Source organism: Prinia subflava, chromosome 4 (assembly GCF_021018805.1).
Source record: "Prinia subflava isolate CZ2003 ecotype Zambia chromosome 4, Cam_Psub_1.2, whole genome shotgun sequence".
Classification (NCBI taxonomy): Eukaryota; Metazoa; Chordata; class Aves; order Passeriformes; family Cisticolidae; genus Prinia; species Prinia subflava.
This window is the reverse complement of record NC_086250.1, coordinates 67459570-67478877: the sequence shown is the minus strand read 5'-3', so window position 1 is coordinate 67478877 and position 19308 is coordinate 67459570. Positions and strand designations below refer to the sequence as shown.

The 19308-nt window shown below is 45.4% G+C and overlaps 1 protein-coding gene across 1 annotated transcript; it reads left to right on the top strand.

Annotated features, from left to right (window-relative positions):
* Positions 1–910: 910 nt before the first annotated feature.
* On the top strand, positions 911–18071 carry MCM10 (minichromosome maintenance 10 replication initiation factor). The gene is made up of 20 exons (XM_063394947.1): positions 911–960; positions 2149–2199; positions 2985–3305; positions 4089–4193; positions 4755–4889; positions 5094–5268; positions 5977–6142; positions 6661–6828; positions 8182–8298; positions 9336–9535; positions 10457–10557; positions 11573–11674; positions 11768–11885; positions 12244–12472; positions 13299–13458; positions 14126–14244; positions 15120–15233; positions 15955–16100; positions 16328–16370; positions 16752–18071. Exons 2-20 carry the CDS (start codon positions 2193–2195, stop codon positions 16833–16835), a joined length of 2610 nt encoding a protein of 869 aa, XP_063251017.1. The 5' UTR covers positions 911–960; positions 2149–2192; the 3' UTR covers positions 16836–18071.
* Positions 18072–19308: the final 1237 nt, after the last annotated feature.

Below are 19308 nucleotides of genomic sequence, written 5' to 3'. Positions count from 1 at the left end.
TCAGAAATGTTTTTCACAGAATTATAGTTGCACTAAAAGAAAAACTGACCAAACTATAAAATTTTGTCCACTGCATGTGACAATAACTAGGATTGAATTTGGTGGTGTAACACAAGTGTTGACATTGTTTAGGTTATCCAGATGGAGATGGCACCTGCTGTGACCAAACACTGAGGCCACTCTGCCCAGACACGGGCAACTCTGCAGCTAAATAGGCTTACCCAGGGCCTGTATCGGGAATAATGTGTGCAGCACGACCAGGGGTGTGATTCTTCCCTCTGTTATGGGCACTAATGTGGTCACAACTTGAATCCTGTCTCCAGTTCTGGCCCCTCAGCTCAGGAAGGGCACTGAGGTGCTGGAGGGGGTTCAGAGAAGGGCAGTGGAGCTGGGGAAGAGGCTGGAGCACAAATCCTGCGAGGAGCAGCTGAGGGAACTGCGGGGCTCAGCCTGGAGAAAAGGAGGCTCAGGGGGGACCTTTTCACTCTCTACAACTTCGACAGGAGAGTGTATGTAGCCAGGCAGGCGTCCTCTCCCGGGCAACCAGCAAAAGGATGAGAAGACACGGCCTCAAGCTGCACCAGGGGAGGTTTAAGTTGGACAGGGGGAGGAATTTCTTCACACAGAGGGTGATTCCACACTGGAACGAGCTGCGCAGAGAGACGGTGGAGTGACCGTCCCTGCAGATGTTTATGGGAAGTCCGGACGTGGCACTCAGTGCCATGACCTAGTTGACAGGTTGGACTATATAGAACTTCTCCAATCCCATCGATCCGGTGATCTCCAGGCCGCCATCGCCCCCCCTCAGAGGGTACCCGCTCCTTCCCCTTCGCCCGCCCATAGCCAAGGTGGCGCCGGGCAGCGCCGCGGCTGCCAGCACTAAAGATGGCGCGTGCGCGCATGCGCGGGAAGGGGCGGAGCCGGTCTGAATTCTGGCGGGTAGTGGCAGCGCGCGCGGCGGTGAGCAGGGAGCGTGAGGAGAGCGGGAACGGGGAACAGGGTACGGGGAGCGTGAGGGGAGCGGGGAGCGGGGAGCGTGAGGGGAGCGGGAACGGGGAACAGGGTGCGGGGTGCCTGAGGGGAGCGGGGAGCGTGAGGGGAGCGGGGAGCGGGAACGGGGAACAGGGTACGGGGTGCGTGAGGGGAGCGGGGAGCGTGAGGAGAGCGGGGAGCGGGGAGCGGGGAGCGTGAGGGGAGCGGGAACGGGGAACAGGGTGCGGGGTGCGTGAGGGGAGCGGGGAGCGTGAGGAGAGCGGGGAACGGGGTATGTGAGGGGAGCAGGGAGCCATCCCGGGGCACACAGAGCGATCCCGGGGCATGGAGCCTGGCCCGAGGGTCGGGGAGTCGCGGGGGAAGGAGGCCCGGAGGAGGTCGGGGTTCTGCTGGGTGGGGGAGGCGGCCGAGCGGAGAGGGGAACCGGGAGGGAAAAAGCGCGGGGTCCGCGATGGTCACTGGCCTTCTCTGCTCATGCGAGTTATGCAATGTTGCTGAAAATGAATATTCTGGAGCATGAGAAAACTATCAAAAGAGGAGGTTTATGGGCGAAACAAAAGATTCTGCAGCAGGAAGATCTGTAAGCACAGTTAGAGTTTGGGTTTGTGACTCATTTAGTCTCAGTGGATATCCGATCTTTCTTATCCAAGTTTCCCTGGCCCATTCATGTCCGTCCGTGCTGATTTTTTTTCACGGACGCTTCTCCATGAAATGGAGAAGCTGTGAGAAAAGCAGAATCTACATTTTGAGAATAACGTCTAGATAGATATAACTAGTTAGATATAACTATTTAGAATAATAGCTTTAATAACTAGTTAAATGCTAGTTGTAATTATGGTGTACTCAGTGTAATCAGGTGAGGTGGAAATGGTTATTACTATGAGAACATAGTAGGCATTTCCTAAATTCTGTGTCTGTAATGGGCCTTTTTATAAAAGTAGTGTCCTTATGCTGCAGCAGGTTCAGCATGGGTTGGACTTTTGATGTAGAAAATGTATGTGAGGGTTTTAAATTTAGTGGAGTCCTCATCTGCGGCTGTAAACGAAACCAAGCTGGTGGATTGCAAGTTGTCAGATAAGGAGCCTGAACGCAATATTTATTTCTAGATGAGGTATATGTACTTTAACAGTATCACCTTTGTTCTCCCCATAACAGATTATTTTGCCTTGAGGGGCTCTTGAAGAAATCCTAGTGAAACTATGGACGGTAAGGGAGAAAATTCTCTTCCTTTCAGTGGGAAACTTCTCTTCTTATCAGCTTTTTAGTTAATAAGTTCAAGTGTTCAGAAAACCTGGTAAGGCTTTTAGCAAAGGAATTTACATTCCACTGAGTTTATTTGCTGAGTCCTTTGAGGTTGCCTCTTTCTTTTCTTCTTGCCACTCTCCTGTGAGGCTGCTCTGTGCCTTCCCTGGTTTGGTGTTTCCCTCAGCAGCAAAGGCTAAATCACTTTCTTGATTTGCTTGATTTTAATTTCTGCTCTGTCTGTCCCATTCTTCTCTCTGTACTTATCTCTTCTCCATTTTTGTCCCTTTGTCCCTATTGCTTTTCTGTGAGCAAACCATACCTGAGGGTATGCCTTGTTGCCTGCCTTACATCTCCCTCTTCCCCTTCCACTGGCAAAAGCCACGAGTGTCTCTGTTGGCTACATGTTTACGGGTTCCAGGCTTTTCTGTGTGACAGCAGCTGCTGTTCAAGGAATTGCACAGGAGGAAAAGCCAGTGCTGAGTAGCTGGCAAGTTTTCTGCTGACTTGCCAGCCTGTGCCACAAGCTGAGGCTATCTGCAACTACATTTCCATCTGGCCTCACAACCAGAATCTGCTCTAGATGCCTTTAGCTAAACCTGAAGTGTATTTTTTTTTAAATGCCACTTGCTGCTCTGATCTAGTTTCAGATGTCATTAGCTTGTAATCAAGGAGTCTTGGATGTTTTATTCTTTAGCAGCTTTTCTTTAACTAGACAAAAATAACTCTGAAAATAATTTTTGCCTTAGCTGATGATGACTTGGATCTGCTGGCTTCCCTCCTGGAAGAAAACGAAGCAACTGAGGAGAGGAATTCTCCTGAGGAGGAAGATGCTCCAGAGGATGAGGGCGGAGAACCAGATGAATACGATGAGCTCTTTGATGCAGAGGATGATGCATCCTACACCGAGGAGGTTGATGCTGAGGACAGCATGACTGATGAGCAGAAGGAGAACTTGGCTACGCTGTTTGGAGATGTGGATGACCTGCTGCAGGAGGAGGAGGCAGAGAAAGCTGTCCCTGCTTCAGCTCCCAGTCAGGCGAAGGAGAAAACCAATGAAGAACTGCAAGGTTTCTGCAACAGCATCTTTGATCTGTTATGTTTGATATATTCTGTCTCTAGAGTGCTAATGGGCAGGAGGTATGGCCTGCCTCTTCTAGATGAAGGCTGGAAAGGAAATACTGAAAAGTCTTGTGAAAGTTTTTAAGTTCAGTTTTCAGTGTCCAGTGGCCAAACTTACCAAAACTGTTTTCCCAAAAGAAAGAGGACTTAAGTAAGCCAGGGAGACTCACAGCTGTGCTGAGCAGCATAGGGAAGGTTGCCTGTGTACCTGTACCTTGTCTCATGAAGAGCAGCGTTGCCTGTCTTCAGGGCATCAGATATCATCATGGCATCTTTCACCAGTCCCTTCCCCCTCAGGGCTTACTGACAGGAGGTTCTGCCCCACCAGTGTGGAAGTCATTGTGGAAGCAGAGCTGGCCACAGCCATCCTGTGTCCAGGCTGTGTATTTGATTATATAAGGAAGAACTTCTTTATGCTAAGGAGTGCAGTCATCAGCCATTTTAATTGTCTTATGGCGAGTAGGAAAGTTTTATTCAACATGGGAAAGAACATACCACAATTAAATAAAATATTTTAATGAGAGGACCCAGGTTCAGGCTGTATGGAAAAGTTTGCCTTCACTATGAGCTGTGTAGAATCAAGTAAATCTGCATTGTGAGTCAAATCTTCATTTTCTAAGTTTCCATGATGCAGTAAAACTGCCAGACTTCCAGGGATCTCATAAATCCCCGTTTGCAATGACTTCCTTCTGTCTTCATTATTATCCTTTTTCTTCTCCTTTCTTTCCTAGCTGAGCTGAGAAAGTTGCAAGAACAGATGAAGACATTACAGGAGCAGTTGCAGAAGACTGCTCTTGGGCAGCAGTCCAGTTCAGACCCGGAGAAAAAAACCTCTGGTAATGAAATTAATTAAATGGGTTTATGATTCATTGGCTTACCAATGTGAGTTTATAGGCAGGACTTGAAAAAATCCTGAAGTGGGCACTAAGTAGCAAGGAGGAATGGTGGTCTGGTGTATTCCCACATGGGTTGTTTCTTACAGGTACAGATTAAATCAGTTTTGGTGTCTGCATCATGGATTAATTCTACATTAGACAGCTTTCATGACTAAGTGCTCCAGACCCTTCTGGAGGTGTCCCTTCTTACTGGCAGATATTGGTACACCCAGTAGATAAAGCTGTGTTTATTGCTGTACTGTGTTGGATGTAGTAATGAAACGTCATGGAAAGATTGCAAAACAGGACATGTTCCTACTTTCCACAGCTTTGAGGTTGCAGTGACATCCAAAGCCTTAAAGTTGTCATGGGAAAGGGGTTTTTTCAGCTGTTGCATTTCTGAAATGTTTCCATGTGGGGCACTGGCTTGGGCTTGTTATTCAGAAATTACACAATTTGGAGCAGTTCTTAGAGTCTGAATCCAGATCCCAAGGTCTCATAATTTTTTGTTCCCTTGGCCAGGTAAATCTCCCTGTCCACCCTTAAAGGAAAGGAAAGTTCAGAAGCTGCAAGAGTCACCATGCTTCTCAGCACAGCTGGGCAATCCTTTACCACCAGCCAAGCGAGGAATGCAGAAATCAAACGCATCCTCAGCAGGTACCATTCTCAATCTATCTTTTACTAAACACACTGAGCTTCTTTTGAAAGCTTACAGTTCCCATCAGTGTGGACACATCCAGGACAGTGTTGTACTTCTACCCAGTGCACCAGGAGTGGTCTGGTCACAGTGCCAGAGAGCTTATTACAGTTAATTATTGTATTCTTTGTAATGGGACCTGTGCCTTTTTTCTTCTGCTAAAGAGAACAAGATCCCTCCTCCCCGGCAAGTCCTCAGCCTGGCGTTCCAGCCTCCCAAGCCCGCTGCAGGGAGCACATCCAGTAAGGTGATCAGAGAGAAGACTTCTCATGTGCCTGCGTGCTCCAGTGCAGCCACACAGCCTGTGTCTGTGGAAACCTTCTCAGGACTGAGATTGAGGTCAGCAGCCCAGCCCCGAGCCCTGTGTGGGGACAACCCCTCCAGTGAAGGCAAAGAAAACACAATGTATATACGTGGTTTAACCATGTCAGATTAGTCACTTGTCATCAAGGGATGTAACCCAAAGCCACAGCACTGGCTGGTTGATCAGTAATCATGTAACATTGACTTTCGGCTTAGTACCATGTTTCTGCTTTTGCCTCTGCTCTTTTCTAGCAGAAAAGCTCGAATTTCATTAGCACTGCCTTCCCTGGGATATCCTCAATGGTGGAGCAGGGAGGCAGTGGGCATGTGCAAAGGCCAGCTGAGCTCCAGCTGAGCCAGTTTTTGCTGCACACAGAAGCCTCGGGAGCCACTCACCATCCCTATACTCAGTGTGGCCACAAGAGGACTCTGAATCCTCACAGTGTCCTCACCAGAATACCCAAGCTGTATTCCTAGCTCAGTCAGCCATTCTTGGTTAGTCTGAAATGAGCAGAGTTAATGCAGGCTTGGGGCTGAGTTGTAATGCAGCTATTTGGACAAAAACCAGTGTCGTCAGTAGCTTTCTGATATTGGGGGGTTTTATTTCAAGTGACCTCAGGGTGAAGTAAGGCAGAGAGGTGTTTTGCAGCAAGATGTAGTCTCCCCAGTAAAGTGCTGGTTGGTTTTGATTGTCCATTTGTGCCAATGGATGTGTTGTCTTTTACCTGCTTTTACTGGATCTAGAAAACCCCGGGTGTCTTCAGCCGAAATGGACAGGAAAATGGCTAACAGGAAACTCATCCGACTGTCTCAGCTGAAGAACAAACTTGCTACTGAAAATCTGGAGGAAATAGACTGGGTAACGTTTGGAGTCATAGTGAGGAAGGTCACTCCTCAGAGCACAAATAATGTAAGTAACTTCACTGTATTCCTTGCTCAGTTTAAGTGAAATGCTGGTGGTCTTTCCTGAGAAACTTTCCTAGAGCTTCAACTTAATCAGCCAACTTCATGCAGTTAGTGGAAAACTTCTGTATTGAGAAGATAGATCTTGGCTTGTCTAGTTTCATCCAGCATTATGTGTGTGCTATAGAAAGTCATTGATGAAACAGATCTGAATATGCTGTGGTTTTGTGTGTTCAGTGCAGTAAAAACCTCTTTATTCAACAAACAAGTGTGCTGCCTAGCTTTGGTATCAGAAAACTTGGTGGTAGCAGAATTATTTTTGGCCTTTAAGAACCCCAGAACTGGCAACATGGGTGGCTGGAGATACTGTATCTAAGCTCTACTGAGATTACAACTTGAGCTTTTCTAAATCTGCCTCCCTTTCTGTGGGAGAAAGTGAGAATAGCTCTTTAGAAGCAGCAGGCAGAGGGGGTGCAGTCAGTGTGTCTGCAGCAAAGCTGAAAGGAAAGGCCGTGTCTGTTCCAGGGCAGGACCTTCAGTATCTGGCGGCTGAACGACCTGCGGGACCTCAGTGAGTGCATCTCGCTCTTCCTCTTTGGGGAAGTCCACAAGGAGCACTGGAAGACCGACCAAGGCACAGTCATTGGCCTGCTCAATGCCAACCCTATGAAACCTAAAGAAGGCTCAGATGAGGTGAGAGGATTTTTCATTCAGCTGTAGATAAAAACCTATAGCTGAACCTTTTCATATTTGGCTGAGATTTAGTTTTATAACACATCTTCAGATTGAAATTGCAGCAGTCTGCCCAACAGCTTGAATTGCATTCATATAGTTGCATGGTGTGTATCTGCTCCTTGCCTCCTGGAAGACTGACCTTCAAGAAGTCCTATTAAGCATTTAAACCTAGAGTTTATTCCAGTTTTTAATCTGCTTTCAGTAGCAGCTGGCTCTTCCACAAATATAGGGAGTGTGTTTTCATTTCAGTTTATTCAGCTACTTCAGTGCAACACCTGTTTCAGCCTAGAGATCTCTCAAAGCTGAAAAAGGTGGAGAACCACATTTCTCTCTTCTAATTCGAGCATGAGATATAATTACAAAATATTTCTGGTTCAAAAATCACAACAGAGAAGCAGCAATATTTGATTTATTAAATGAACAATGTATTATGTAAATATGTGTTGGTTGATACATAGTAGTTCACTTATTTAATCGATTATTTATAAATGCAGAGCATGCAGAACATTTAAGATGGCTTCATTTTGCTAATAAATTAATATATTTTTAATTGCACTGGCATGGAACCTGTTTCCAGTTACTTGTGTCAAGTGGAATTTCAGTCTAGTAGCTGATCATGTAGTGCTCTGCATTTTAAATTCTCCAAATAGAAAAATGAAGGATCTCATTAATTGTCTTTTAGCCATATAATTGCTTAAATTAGCATGAATAGGCAGTAGATAGTCCCATTGGTGAGCAGACAGGCACACTAGATTTAATAGGAGGCTGCCTTTAGCTGTCAAGAATGGCTTTTCTTAGCTAAAATGTTCACATTTATTAGTACATTAAAACTGACTTCTGAAATTGTCCCTTGGCTACTGACACAGTCCCTGCTGTATCTGGTTGTGTGAAGCAGACACTCTTTTTGCAGAGGATGAGTTTTGGTTGGCCCAAGACATTTGGAGAAGGGCAGAGAGCCCTGGTACGGCTCTGCCTCCCATCCCCTGCTGGATGTGGGGGTCATGATGGTATCAGAGCCAAGCAGCTGTACAGGACCATTTACAGCACAATTTAAACTGCCTTAGGCATTTTTTTGGTGTCCTGATGCTCTGAGCATAGAACTCAAATGTCTTTCAGCTCTTTGTGAGAAATAAAATCACTTTTTCCTTTTTAACTGAGCCATTTCTCAATTTGAGTAGGACACTTGGCTTTCTTAAGCTAGGCCTGCATTTTAAGACTGTGTTGTTAGTATCAGAGGTACTGAAGCAGATCAGAGATAAACCAGTGACATCTGGAAGGAGACCTATCCAGAGTGTTCTGATTTCTGTCCAGGTGTGTCTGTCCGTTGACCATCCCCAGAAGATCCTCCTCATGGGAGAAGCTCTGGATATGGGCACCTGCAAAGCCAGAAAGAAGAATGGTGATCCTTGCGCACAGATTGTGAACCTGGTCTGTATCTCAGCAGTAAGGGCATTCCTAAGCTGCTGGTGAAAATCTGGCTGCTGATTTTGTACTGATACTCTGATTTTTTTTACTTGTTTCTGGATCTTGACTTGCAACTAACTAAACTGGGTGGAGAAAGTGGGAAATGAAACCCAGAGGAGCTGTTTCTGTGCTGTCACTGCAGGGGATTTCCCTAAATGCAAGGCTGGTGCTGCAGTGAAAGGAGATGGTCTTGACCCATGATGCCACACCCTTTCACTCTCCTTTGCTCCAGTGTAAGCTTCCATGCACTGCACTAGAAAACTCATCCAGGGAAAAACAACACGAGATTTTTGGGGGGAATAGCTATTTTTTAATTATTTTAACCCAATGAGCTCCCTGTCCAGTGTACCTGCAAGCTGTTAGGATACTTACACCTGAATGTGGGGCACTGGAGTTGAGAGAAAAAAGTGTTGAGATCCTTCTTTTGGGACATTACTGACTTGTACTAGTTTATAGGATTTGTGGATTATTACTTCATGGCAATGGAGATGCTGTGATACCTGAAAGGAACCTTGTCTGAGTCAGAAGGGTTGTAGATAGTAGGGTATCAGAAGGAGGAGAAAAAATGAAAGAATGAAGAACTGGAGAGGAGCTGGGAAGTGGGAAGAAGACAAACAGAGAAGGTACTTGTAACCAGTCAAGACTGATTGCAGAGCCACTCCAGGAGGAGGAGTGCATACAGTACCTAAAACTGAGCAGTCAAGAATACAGAATCTGGGCAAGAGGTCCTGGGGGGGATATGAGTTGACTCCAAGGAATGGCCTTAAAATTCCTTGATGCATAGGGTTGTTTCCAGTGACTAATATAGGCAATTTTAGCTTTGTTTCTCATCACTCGAGTGTGGACATAATTTTGTGTAGTTGATCAAATGCTGGAGTACCACAGTAGAGATGCAGAGATGTTACTTCATCTTAGCCATACAAGGATGCATGTGGGTGAGAGGAATTAAGGAAATTGTAACTGCTGGTGTTCTGTAACAGGCTTCTCCTGTTTCTTTTCAGAATGACTGTGAATTTTGTCAGTATCACATACAATCCCAGTACAAGAAGCTGAGCTCAAAGAGGGCAGATCTGCAGTCCACCTTTTCTGGTGGCCGCATTCCCAAAAAAGTTGGTCGGAAAAATCCCACTTTGAAAGAGAGGCTGTGTCAGGATGGGTTTTACTATGGAGGAGTCTCTTCAGCAGCATATGCAGCCTCAGTGTAAGATAAACCATTTATTTCCCTTGCTTTTGAACAGAATTTCCCCCACATGTACAAGAGAGCTTGAAGCTATATCTAAGGGACACAATTCTATTAATTTAGAGAATGCCTTTGCCTTAATTACAATCACCAAATAGAAATAAAGCCCCACGTTTGGCATAATCCAACCAGCCACAACAGAGCTGCTGTTCAACAGGAAAATTCTGAGTTGGTACTAAGATGTGGCAAGAGTTGTTTTTGCCTCTACATTAACACCGGTGTGAAGCCAGGCAGCTTTGTGTTTCAGTAGACTAATGGACTTTGAGATCATGAGATCCCAAGCATTTGAGTCTCTGAGATTGTAACTGTATTTTTCTTATGGCTTACTCATTTAATCCCAGAGTCAGTGTTTTCTGTATTTCCTCCTGTCTTCCTTGGCTGAAGCAATGCAGTGTCACTCTGGGTTAATGAGGTAACAGGACTGACCAAGATCAGTATGCATCTCCTAGGGGCCAGGTCCTTTATCCAAATCCCATGAAGACAGCTGTGGAAAGATGAGGCACAGCTGGATCCAGCCCTGTGCTTGGACACAGCTTTTATTCCCTTACCACTGCCCTCTGATACCTGGTGTGACTCCACAGTAATGAAGCAATTCCAACCTCCTTTCCACCCCTGGAATGACCTGTGAGCAAAACAAAGCTTTGATCTATGTTTAGTTTTCCTGTAATGCATAGGAAATACGTATCTCAACAAAGGGAGAAATGGGAGATCCTAAACATTATGCTAGAATTTTGATTTAGATTCACATCCTTCCAAAAAACAGACAGATGGCCCTTTGGGGTGGCTGGAGTTTTGTTGTAGCACTGGGCTAGTAGTCAGGCTTCTGTCCTTGCTCTAAGCATGGGAAAATTCTGATATTCTGGATTTGTTTCCTCTTTCTAGTGCAGCAGCTGCTGTGCCAAAAAAGAAGATCCAAACCACTCTCTCCAACCTGGTCGTGAGAGGATCTGATGCTATTGTCCAGGAAACCAGGCAGAAAATCGGTACCCAATGACCCAAGTAGTCTCTTCTCTCTCTAGATGTTCCCAGCTCAATGTGTAGATGTGTCCCAGGGCCCTCTAGTCACTGAATGAACCTGGCAGTCACTTTGCTGCAGAAGTTGTCATTTGCAGGCAGCTTCCTCAGTTGGTCAAAATTCCTCTTCCCTCTTGAGAGCACAGATTCAAGGCAAACGTAACTAAGCAACTGTGTGGCTCTGTGCATCTTTTTTTTCATCAGTGCCCCCAAATTAAGTCTCCTGTTCTGTCTTTGGACAGTGACAGAAGATCTTTGCCAGATTAATGGGAATTGGAAGTTTTAAAAACTTTGAACCAGAGGATTTATGTTATTTGATTAAAATAAATTACTTCAGTCAACCTTGAAACCCTCTAAGGCATACTAAGTATGAATCAGTCAGGTCTGCAATGCAGGGACCTCCTGAGAACTCACCTTTTTTCTAGTACTTTTCTTTTGTGTCAAAGCATGTTCCTTTCATAGCCCCTGGCATGTCACCAGTCTTCTCTGCCTCTGTTTTGTTTCTGTAAATTTACTTAATATTACACTCTTGATGCTCCTTGGAGAGCAGGTGACAGATTATTCAAACTGTGTTCTAGATGCCACTTAGTCTTATTTACATCTTTCAGTTCCATCAGTCACCTCCATTTCAGACAACATGGGGTATGTCCATAGCAGCTTTTAGCTGCTCTTAATTCTCAAGGGATAAAGTGTGGAGGCTTCAGGACTGACAAACATCCTAAAAATGGGAATGGTGGGAGTAACACAGACAGCCAAGGCTGATGAGGAACTGAGTGATTGAGTTGCTGAAGGAATAGAAATGTCTGTGACAAATGACAAGACCTTGGGCAACCAAATACAATGTAGAGGTTGATCTTGCTTTTTGAGAAGTGGTCAGGTGACCTTCAAGGGCTTCTTCCAACTGAGACAATTTTACATCTCGAAAGCCAGGCCTGCTTCCCTTCCTCACTTCAAGTCTGTTGTGTTTCTGCCTCTTCCACTAAGGTGCAGCAAAGAGACCCATGCAGTGTTCTGAAGAATTCAGGGAACTGCTGGCACAGCCAACTTTTGGAGCACGAAATCTCTGCAAACACTGGACCAAAACAGGTATTGTCCTTTTGCCTGAAGAAAGACCCTGAAATCACTCAACCTCCTTCTGAACAAAGTGGCTTTTTATTTCGGTTTATGCTTTTTTCCCAGATGCTGAAAAGAAGCAAGGGGCAAATTTCCAGTCTATCTCTGCTTCAGCACTGCTCAAGCAACAGAAACAGAAATTGCTGGAGGCCAGAAAAAAACGATCTGAAGAGATTCAGAGGCGGTAAGACACACTGGCTTTCACAGGAAGGGTTCTGTTACTATAGCCCCAAGGATAGCTGTGTTCTCACCTCTTACTTCTCAGCTTTGTGTGATGCCTCTCTCTGAGCTTAGCTTTAAAAACAACTGGTCATTCACTCCTTCTGGTGACTTTTTCAAGTCACTCTTGATTTCAGTGACCCAGCGAGTCCTTTACCAGTCTTGTTTACTTCTCCTGAAGTCCAAAATTGCTGTGTGTTTCTTTTAGCAATTAAAGGCCAAATTGTAAAAAATCATAGTCTGCATCCCCTCCTGTTTGTTTCTTAAACCTTTCTATCTCTGACTTGTGTCCCTAATGGAATGAATTATTCTTGTTTTACAAGGTTTCTCCAGAACACAGGTAAAGCCAGCACTCCTGCTCTGCCATCCTCCTCCAGACAGACCTCCCTCCATTCCCCAGTGCCTGGGGCAGAGTTCCCCAAAGCTGCAAAAATGCCAACTCCTCAAAGGCCCAGGCTAGGTACAGGCTTCTCAGAAGGAGAAGATATCCTCTTCTTTGACAAGTCTCCACCTCCAAGGCCAAAGCTAGACAGCTTGGCAGAAGCCAAAAAGGTACCAGCTCCTTGGATCTTTTAAGTATTAGGGAGGTTAAGGGAAATTTGTAGTAGAAGAGCAGTCTTTGGTCAGCTGTGGCCCAGCTCAGTTCTGGTGTTAGTGGAGTTTATCATCTGTGGGATCTCACTGGCCAATACTCGAGCACACAGGATACCTGTGGTTCCTGATAGCTGCTAGTGCCAAAGTCCGTGCTGCCATCCTGCCTTCAGTCAATCTCTTAAGCCAAGGGATTTGTGCTGAAAATCCCTGGAGTGCCAAACTCTGGCACTGCTAGTGCAGTTTATTGCAGGTGTTTTCTCTTTGACAGGTAAGTAAGCAACTTACCTGTTTAGCTGTGTTGTGTCATGAGTCTGGATAATTTTATTTTCCAGCCAAAACAGATTGCATCTTTTTTTTTTTTGGCAAAAATATGTTCATTTGTTTGTCAAATAAACTTTTCTCTTCCAGCTAGAATGAGAAAGTCTTAGAATTCTGGGAGTATGAGAAGGAATACTTGTAAGAAATTAATTAATATTAATTCCAAATCATTAACAGTTTATGTGGAAATCTCAAGTGGTGTGCTTCTCTGAAAAACCACTGATTTGTGAAGCAGCTAAAGCTCAGCTGCAGAGACACCAGGCCTGGTTACACCCATGGAGAAGTGACTTTATGATTTGGGAAATCACAAGGGGCTGGGTGTATGTCAGAGCTGGGAATTTTGTTGGGCCTCTCTCCAGGCAGCTCCATGCTCAGGCCAGTGGATGTTCTCTCTTCCAGATAAAAGCCTTCCTCTGCTACTTCTGGAAGTGTCACCAACACTTCCCTGCTCTTTTCTGTTTTCCAGCTGGCTGCAATCCAACGATTACGAGCCAAAGGCCAGATTCTTCCTAAAACAGACCCCAACAGCGTCAAGAGGAAACGGACTGATGTTGAGGATGTCCTAGAAATTGTTGAAAGAGTTGAGAAAAATGTTGCTCAGCCACAAGGTGCAGAAGCAGACAGTGGTATGTACTGTTAGCTTCTAGAACAGAAAAAAATGTGCTTCTGTCCTACTGACAGAGCAGGAATTGCTCTGGGTTAAGGACTTAATTGCTGTGCTAAAAAGAGGCCAAGTTAGGTCTGTTTGGAACTTCAAGGGTTTGTTGGAAAGACTAAAAAAAATCTCTAACCCTGTGGAGAAAGTGTGAGATGTAATGTCTGATAGCTCCCCGTGCTCATCTCTGTTCCCTTTCTTCTGGCACTTGAGCATCTGCAGTGCAAGGTTGGCTTCACCAAGGGAAACCAAGAACTAATCCCACCTGGGAAGGTATCTGAATTTTTTGTGGGAACTTGAGTTTGCCTGCTGATTTGCTGTGTGATCCTGGATGAATTGTTTAATTCTCTTTAAAGTTTCTTCATCAGACAGTGAGGGAACACTGCTTGCACTCCTGGGAGTAATGTGGAAATTCCTAGTACAGTGCTTTGAGAGAAGATGCAATGTTATTTTTAAAAAATACTTTTCTTTTTTCTGAAGCCATGTTTGAACTTGTTTTCATGTTCCCAAACTATGAAAGGCTGCTGTTTGACCTGAACATCTGCCTGAGAGACCTGAGGCTTCCAAAATCTCCTGCAGTGAGCAAGTTTAGCCATCAAAGCCTTGTTTTGTAGGACTGAACCTTTTTGTCTCCTTAGAAATGGATGAACTGGAACCTGCCCAAAAGAAACGGCGTGAGCAGCTGGCCTATCTGGAGTCAGAAGAGTTCCAGAAAATCCTGAAGGCCAAGTCCAAGCACACAGATGTCCTGAAAGAGGTATGGCCTCCATCCAGCCGTGACTGAGGGCTTGGAACTGGGAGCTGACTGAATTCCTGATGATTTCAGCAAGAAGCAGGCACCCAAACATCTCATAGGCTGCAGATTGTCCCGAGGAGTAGGGCTGGGTGTCTCTGGGCACAGGGCACAGTGCCTGCAAGGCAGCACTGTTGCCATAGCTGGGCTAAGGTCACGTTGCCAGTTGACATCAGTATTTCTGTTGTGTTTGGAAGAATCTGCGAAGTTTTCTATTGATGGATAATCAAAGAAATCCCTCTGCCTTAAAATCAAATGAGCCACATGCCTATTTTGCCCCTCATTGACATCTTGGCCATATGAGGCAAGCTGCCACCTTCATCTGTGGCTCGTGTCAGCTGTGAAATGCCATCAGGTGCCCTGAAGAGCTGAGGGGTTGGGTTTCTCACACTGGGGTCTCTGCTGAGCACTTTCCCAGGCATACAGCACCTCCAATGGCACAAGGCTCTTGTCTTAGACACTTACTGGCATGAAGTCATAGTTGTTTTAAGGTCTTCTGGGGAGTAATATTTTGGCTAAGAACCAATTCCATTAATTACCTCTGCCTACCTGACTTCTCTCTGCACTGTCCTGGGGGCTATGTGCTCATTTCAGTACTTCCTGCTGTTGTTAAACCTTCCCACTGGTGCATTTCAGACCTGGCTCGTTTCAGTGCTGGTGAACTACAGCAATATAAATCCACAATAATGGATTGCTGGAAGCAAAAGAGATGTTGTGTTCCTCTGCTCCCAGACTGCAGTCTGCTTCAAGCAGGCCTGGTAATAATTTACCCTAAGGCCATTTACGGAGTGACTTCTCCCCTCTTTGTGTCCTCACAACCCATTTTGCGTGCCCTACAGGCTGAGGCTGAACTGCAGGAGCAATACTTTCTGCCACTGGTGAAAAAGGAAGAACTGGAAGAGAAGATGAGGAACATTAAAGCGGTGAAATGCCGAGTTGTGACGTGTAAAACGGTGAGTGAGGCGAGCCAGGGTACCAGAAGGGGAGTGGAACATGGATTCTACAGAATGGTGCTGGGCTACCCTACAGACTCCCATCTGTCACTCTGTTGGCTGTGGTCCAGTGCAGGGATTGATGTTTTGTTCCTCGTGCCTGTTGCTGGGAGCAGCCTGTGCACAGTGGCTGAGACATGGCAAGGCTTTAGTGCTATGCTCAACAGCTCAGCTCAACCCTTATGCCAGTGGTTCCATGGGTATTGCTGTTCTGAATTTCGTTTCTTCCATGAAATGCTTTGTACAAGGACCCTCCTCCCCATATTATATGAAAAAATAAGCAAAGTCCTTGAAAACATTACCACTGGATGGGAATCCTCTATCTGCATTTCCAGGGACTTTGCCATCATGAAGAGGAGTGGAGCTTTATCACTGTCCCAAATGTACTGAGAGGAAGGGAAGCATTACCTCCCACTTCCAAAGTGTCAGCCCCTGCTGAACTTTCCCTCTTGCTGCCTTCCCTACCTGTTTTGGGATTTGGCGCCCCGTGAAGTGCTGGGAGCAGGACCACAGGGTGGTGGCAAGGGCAGGATGGCATTCCAAGGAGCAGTGACAAAGCCTAGGGCAGTGATCCACTGCTGGGCTCCTCAGGATGGGAGAGGACAAGGATGCTTTCCTCTGAACATTCAGCTGTTGCCAGCCCTCAGAACAGGTCTCATATGCTCTCTCTCCTCCCTGACAGTGTAATTACACCTATTTCAAGCCTCTGGAGACCTGTGTGCAGGATAACCACAACTACCTCTGGCATGATGCCATCAAGAGATTTTTCAAATGTCCTTGCGGAAGCAGAGCTATTTCCCTTGACAGGCTTCCAAAAAAGCCCTGCAGGTAAGAAAGGAGCCTCATGCAGGTAAGAAAGGAGCCTCATGCAATAGACTGGGACTTAGGTACTGTCCCTTCACAAGTAATTTGTGAGTCACATAACCATGTCCTAAAAGGGGAAAGTTAGCCCTTGTGCCAAGGAGCATGGGCTGGGGTGGGGCTTCTTTAGGATCCCCTCATCCTGTGTAGCAAACACAGCACAGTGATCCTCACATATCATCTTCATCTTTCAGTAACTGTGGCCTCTTCAAGTGGGAGCGAGATGGGATGCTAAAGGTAAGTGTGAGCAGCAGTTGTGAGCACCTCAGCCCTCCAGCTGCTTCCTGTGGTACCTTTGTCCCCCTCTTTGGTTCTGTGCCCTTACGAGCTCCCAGCAAAGCCAAGCAGCTCTGCATTTTGTCAGTACACACAGGTGCCTGCAGGCTGTGCTATATATGGACTTCCACTTTTTGCTTTCTGTTCTCAAAGCTTTGTTTTATTTAACCATGGGGAAATGGCTTTTGAACAAGGTTGTAAGAGTTCAGAATGTCAAGGTCCCTAGAGGGTCTGTCAATGTTTAGTCAGGTACTTCAGCACTACCACAATTCCTGCCAGAGAAGTGTTTGGGAGACACCTACCACATGTTTAACCTCTTTTCTCCATGGTTTGTGTTTCCAGGAGAAAAAAGGTCCGAAGATTGGTGGAGAAACACTTTTACCAAGAGGAGAAGAACAACCAAAATTTCTCAATAGTCTTAAGTGACCTGGAATTGATTTTTTCACAACATATGGATGCATTTTTGTGCCTGAAACACACATTTATACTGTACTGCCAAGAGGATTCGGGTTTTAGTGATGAACCAGTAGGGGAATCAGTTTTTGATGAAAAGATCATCTGCCCAGTGTCCACCAGGCCCTGCATGGATACTGAACTTTGATCTTTTTTTAGCTGACTGAATAAGACTGCATGTGAAATGCACATTCATGCCTGTTCTTTCCAACTAACAACACAAAAGTGACCTCACTATTAGGTGACAAATCATCATGAATGGGAATGACTGTAGATTCCATAAGCACTTATGAAATTAATACTCTGATATCTTTATGCCAATCTGTCTTCAGCTCTTGGACAAAAAGGGTGTGAGAGGGTTGTAGGCACAGAGCATTCCCCATTGACTTCAAAATTACTCACTCTGAACCCTTAGGAATAGATGTCAAACAGATGTGCTGAGTTTTTCCTTGCCTTTCCAGTTATAAACCCTTCCATGGCTTTGGCCCTGCAAGCCAGGAGTGTTTATGCTGGAAGTTCAGAGCTCCCTGTCCCCCAGCACCATCCACATTACAGTGCTCTTGTGGCTACAGACCTGTAGCTCACACTTTGAGAAACATATTAATGAATCTGGCACCATTTTGTGAGTGGTTTTAAAGAGCTGAGCAACTATATTTAAAAGCTTTTACCCTTATTTCTGGTGTTTTAAATAGCTACTGTTCCTGTCTCAGACCAAGCAGGATGAAATCTCCCTCCAAGAGGTGGCTCCTGACAAATGCTGCCTCCATCCAGGCATTTTTCTGACAGCACATTGCTGTAGGGAGGCCTGGGGCCTTTAAACAGCTTTTCCTGGACTGAGCTTTTTCCTGCCCCTACCTCATGCCCCGTTGGATCACAGGATATTTTTAAAGTGCCTAAACCCCCTCTAACCCTAGTGATTTGATCAAAGTCCCACTAAATATCTCAAGTGTCCCAGTGGTCTTGTCAATGCCTTGTTTGCCTGCACAGGGGCTGGAAGAGAAATAAATTAATTTCATTTGAAGCAACTGGACAGATTCACCTCAGCATTCTGCAGCCCTCATCTCTTACTGGTGCTTTCCTTGGTGCCACTTGGCCTTTAGCATTCATTTCAGTCTCCTGTTGGTACCATTTGCTGAGTGAGGTGTCACTGCTAGGGGACAAAATCAGCAACTGTGACATCACTTGGCAACGTCTCCTGTGGATTCCTCGTTCAGAATAAACAGAATAAAACACTCCCTGGCTCTGCATGGTGTTTCTCTGAGGAAGAGGATGAGTTGCTTCCTCAACATTTTTGTTTGCCCACACGCTCAGTGCTGAAGCACCAGAAGGAACTGCTTTGTGGTCTGTAACTTCAGCTTTCACAGACTTTTGTCATTCAGACTTAACAGGAGTTTCTCACCTGGAGTCTACAAAACCACCATGAAATTCCACATTGGTGTTAAAAGCCTCACACTTATTCCAGTTCCTTTCTCTTGGGCCCAAGGAAAGGAAACTGTGCAGAAATTAAAATGTCAAAGGAGGGCTAATGCTTTGTTTTCATAAATGCCCCCAGGACTGGGATATGTAAGACACGTACTTCTGTGGGAGTGAAAGCAAGGCTTGTATGCAAAAATAGGGTGAAGAAACCAAACCAGGTGCTTTGCTCAAGCCCTAGCAGCAAACAAGGAGTGGAGGAGATGGAATTTATGTGCCTCACTATTTTGAGATGCTTTCCTTGTGCCAGAGATTGCACTACTACCCTGATTCCTGAATACTCTAACAATAGGGAAGCTGGAATCAGTCACGATGGTCACAGCAAGGAGATGAGGAGACACTGGCAGGGGCTTTGCCCAAAGCTGTCTCCAAGGTGGGTTTGGCCCAATCATCCTGCAGGACGAGCACTTAGTGGATTTTTGGGTGACTCTCAGCTGCAGCACCCCAATATTCCCCTCAGACCAAGCACCTGCCCTTTCCAGGGCTCACTTTGGTTTTATTCAGCCACACAAGCCTTTCTGAATCACAGAAATAATCCAGTGCAGCCATCAAGCTGGTTTTGATACAATTTAACCTTTTTTTCCAAAACAAAATAAAATCCGTGTTATCCATCAGCTGTACCAATGACTTCTCAGGTAAGCTCATACTGAAACTGATTCACTGGTTGATTTTGTGCAGAAAAAGGATGTTCAAAACCTTAAACACATGGAATTTTGTATTAATATGATTTTACCAACTACATTAATAGTAACCTTACATTAATAGAGTATTAGCCCACAAGTATATGAAGAGATTGACTAGAAAAAAGTAATGCACAGCTCATCATAATCTTTGATTGCCTAAACTAGTGGCAGCAATCTGATTTTGAAGGTCAGGTTTTCTTTGGAGTCCATCAGCTGTTCAGCCTTGCTGCACCTATTTTGTATTAGCATGAAATGCTTTTGTAAGGCAGCATTTGGGGCAAGTTCCTTAC